The 2,419-nt window shown below is 37.8% G+C and overlaps 1 protein-coding gene across 1 annotated transcript; it reads left to right on the top strand.

Moving 5' to 3' along the window:
- Positions 1 to 337: 337 nt before the first annotated feature.
- LOC116346470 lies at positions 338 to 1,984 on the top strand (the record flags this gene model as incomplete). Its single annotated transcript, XM_031776541.1, has 4 exons — positions 338 to 1,341; positions 1,412 to 1,486; positions 1,546 to 1,626; positions 1,733 to 1,984. Coding segments are annotated over exons 1-4 (1,320 nt in total), but the record flags the coding sequence as incomplete, so codon positions are not given.
- Between the last annotated feature and the right edge of the window lie 435 nt (positions 1,985 to 2,419).

Here is a 2,419-nt window from a genome sequence, read left to right as displayed (position 1 = left end):
TTGTATTGTACGCCTGTTTGATGTTGTAATGACATGAAATCTTGCACAGAATGTTAATTGATATGACGCATTGTAATTTTTCTTCAATTCGATCCATTTAAATTTGCGTTAAAAAGTCATTCACTGGATAATGTTTAGTCATCAAATCATTTGGAAAAGCATTCAAATACAAAAACCCCTTAAAAAATAAAAAGGATTCATTGTGTATTTCAAATCAGAAAACACTTCAACAGCATTTCACGTTGAACTCACTGGAAATGTCAAAAGCATCGATGTCAAATGTGCACCAAACGTCATAAGCACTTCTTATTGTGATGATATTTGCGCAGCTATAAGAAGCAATACAAGAGCCTTACATGTGACTTAAATAAAATTGTTGTATGTTTATAAAAAAAACTGAAGCAGTGTTTGAACATTTCCTGAAATCAAATGGAAGCTCTTAGCACGGATAACTTTATGGAACCGGTCGATGCTGATCCGGACCCGAGTGCTATGCAAGTATTTACATGTACTGTATGTAATGCGTCCAATATCATGGCACTACACCGTGACAACCATCATCTGAAGCGTCATGTAAATATCTCAAAAGATGAAAATATATTTAAACACACACAAGTTACAAGTTCAGCGCATAGCAAAAGAATGCGATCAATATCTGGCTCATCCAATCAAAGTCTGGAGAGTATTGAACAAGCCAAAGATAAGCAACACCCGGACACACAATCGGAAAGCATGAAGATGGTGTCGACAAAAGTCGCATCGAATCAAAATTACGAGTTGATTCACTTGACAATGCTCCGATGTCGTATTTGCCGTGCCCCTCATATCAAAGAGAATTACAATCAGCCATTGGATCAAAGCATTTGTGATGCATGTAAAGAATCAAAGAATCTTTCACAGAAGCAAGCGTACAAACGTTATCGTTTTAAACACACCAATCAAGCCGACGTGCAACCAAATGGCGGCCAACAATTTCAATTGAACACAAAAATGTATGGATGTAAAATTTGCGGATGTTATGCAATTTGCGAAGACGATTTGGAAGAACATCATTCAATGAATCACAACGATATTCCAATGGGCGAAGATATCTTTCAATTTATTGGTGCTAGAGCATATAATAAATGCTCGATTTGTGATAAAGTTGTGAATAGCGAAGATTTTAAAAATCATTTAATGAGAACCCATTCACGGAAATGGAAATTACATTCATGTGGCGTTGGTGGCAATCAAAAGGAAGTTTCGGGAGGCATCATTGATGAGGGACAGAAATTGACTGAATCCGTACAGAACAAGAATACCACCACGAATGCTGTTGAAACGGCGACGAATGAGCAAAAGGTAAGTTTTAACCAATTGTTTGTTATTTGACCGGAAAGTAGAACTCTTTTTTTGTCTCAATTTTTTAAAGTCGATCGATTCCACCCCAAATCTCAGACCCGTTTTGGTTGATGTTAGTAGTGAACAAAATTCGGCCAAACAAAAGGTAAAACCAATCCATGCATCCGATCGTTCGGTAAATAATTGTGAATTTTTTGTTTGCAGCCTTTGATATCGGAGACTGATGCCAAGCCATATCGCAAGTCCCACCTGGTTGATGTCAGTGTGAAGGAAGGCAATGAAGAGGTAACAAATCTATCTTCTTCTTGTTTTGTGAGATCATTCTCCACATATTTAAATATATATATAAAAAAAAAAAATAATTTTGACAAAAATGTTGTCTACTTCCAAGGATATCAATACGGTCACACAGCAAACAAGTTCAGTTGTTAGCAATACACAACCAACGTACAAATGCACTATTTGTAATGCTGATGGTATCTCAAAAATACATTTACGGTCACATCAATGGAAAAATCACCGTGCTATTAAACCAATCGAGGAAATGTTCAAGCCCAGCACCAGAGGCCCGAATAAAAATCAATCAAAGGTCACACTCGTTCCGCTCCCCGTACTTGCTAAACCAAAGACGATCACACAAAAGGTAAAAAATGATTCGAAGTTCATGTCACAAGCGAATTGAACAGAGAAACAAGAGAGAAGCAGAGAGAGAGAGGGGGGTGAGAAAAGAACGATGAAACCAGAATTGCATGAAAATAGCAGACTTTTTCAGCTGGTAGTGATAAAACTATTGTTTTCGCTCCAAATATGAAACTAATCTATATATATAAAAGCGAATGTATGTATGTCTGTCTGTGTGTTCCGGGTTGGCGTCCAAACGCCTCAACCGATCCGGATAAAAGTTATACCGTTGGAAAGGTCTCGGCCGGGCGGTGAACATAGGCACCATCATGGTCGGCCATCGTGGTCTAACACGGCCATTATGGTCAAAAAATCGTATTTTTACAGTATTTTGCCTAAATTTTGCACATTTTATTGTCAAAAGGTGAGAATGGACCGTGGTAAACCGTGGTAACCA

The sequence above is a fragment of the Contarinia nasturtii genome, unplaced genomic scaffold (assembly GCF_009176525.2).
Source record: "Contarinia nasturtii isolate CC-2019 unplaced genomic scaffold, AAFC_CNas_1.1 Cnas_scaffold_1528, whole genome shotgun sequence".
Taxonomy (NCBI): Eukaryota; Metazoa; Arthropoda; class Insecta; order Diptera; family Cecidomyiidae; genus Contarinia; species Contarinia nasturtii.
This window is presented reverse-complemented; position numbering and strand designations above follow the sequence as displayed.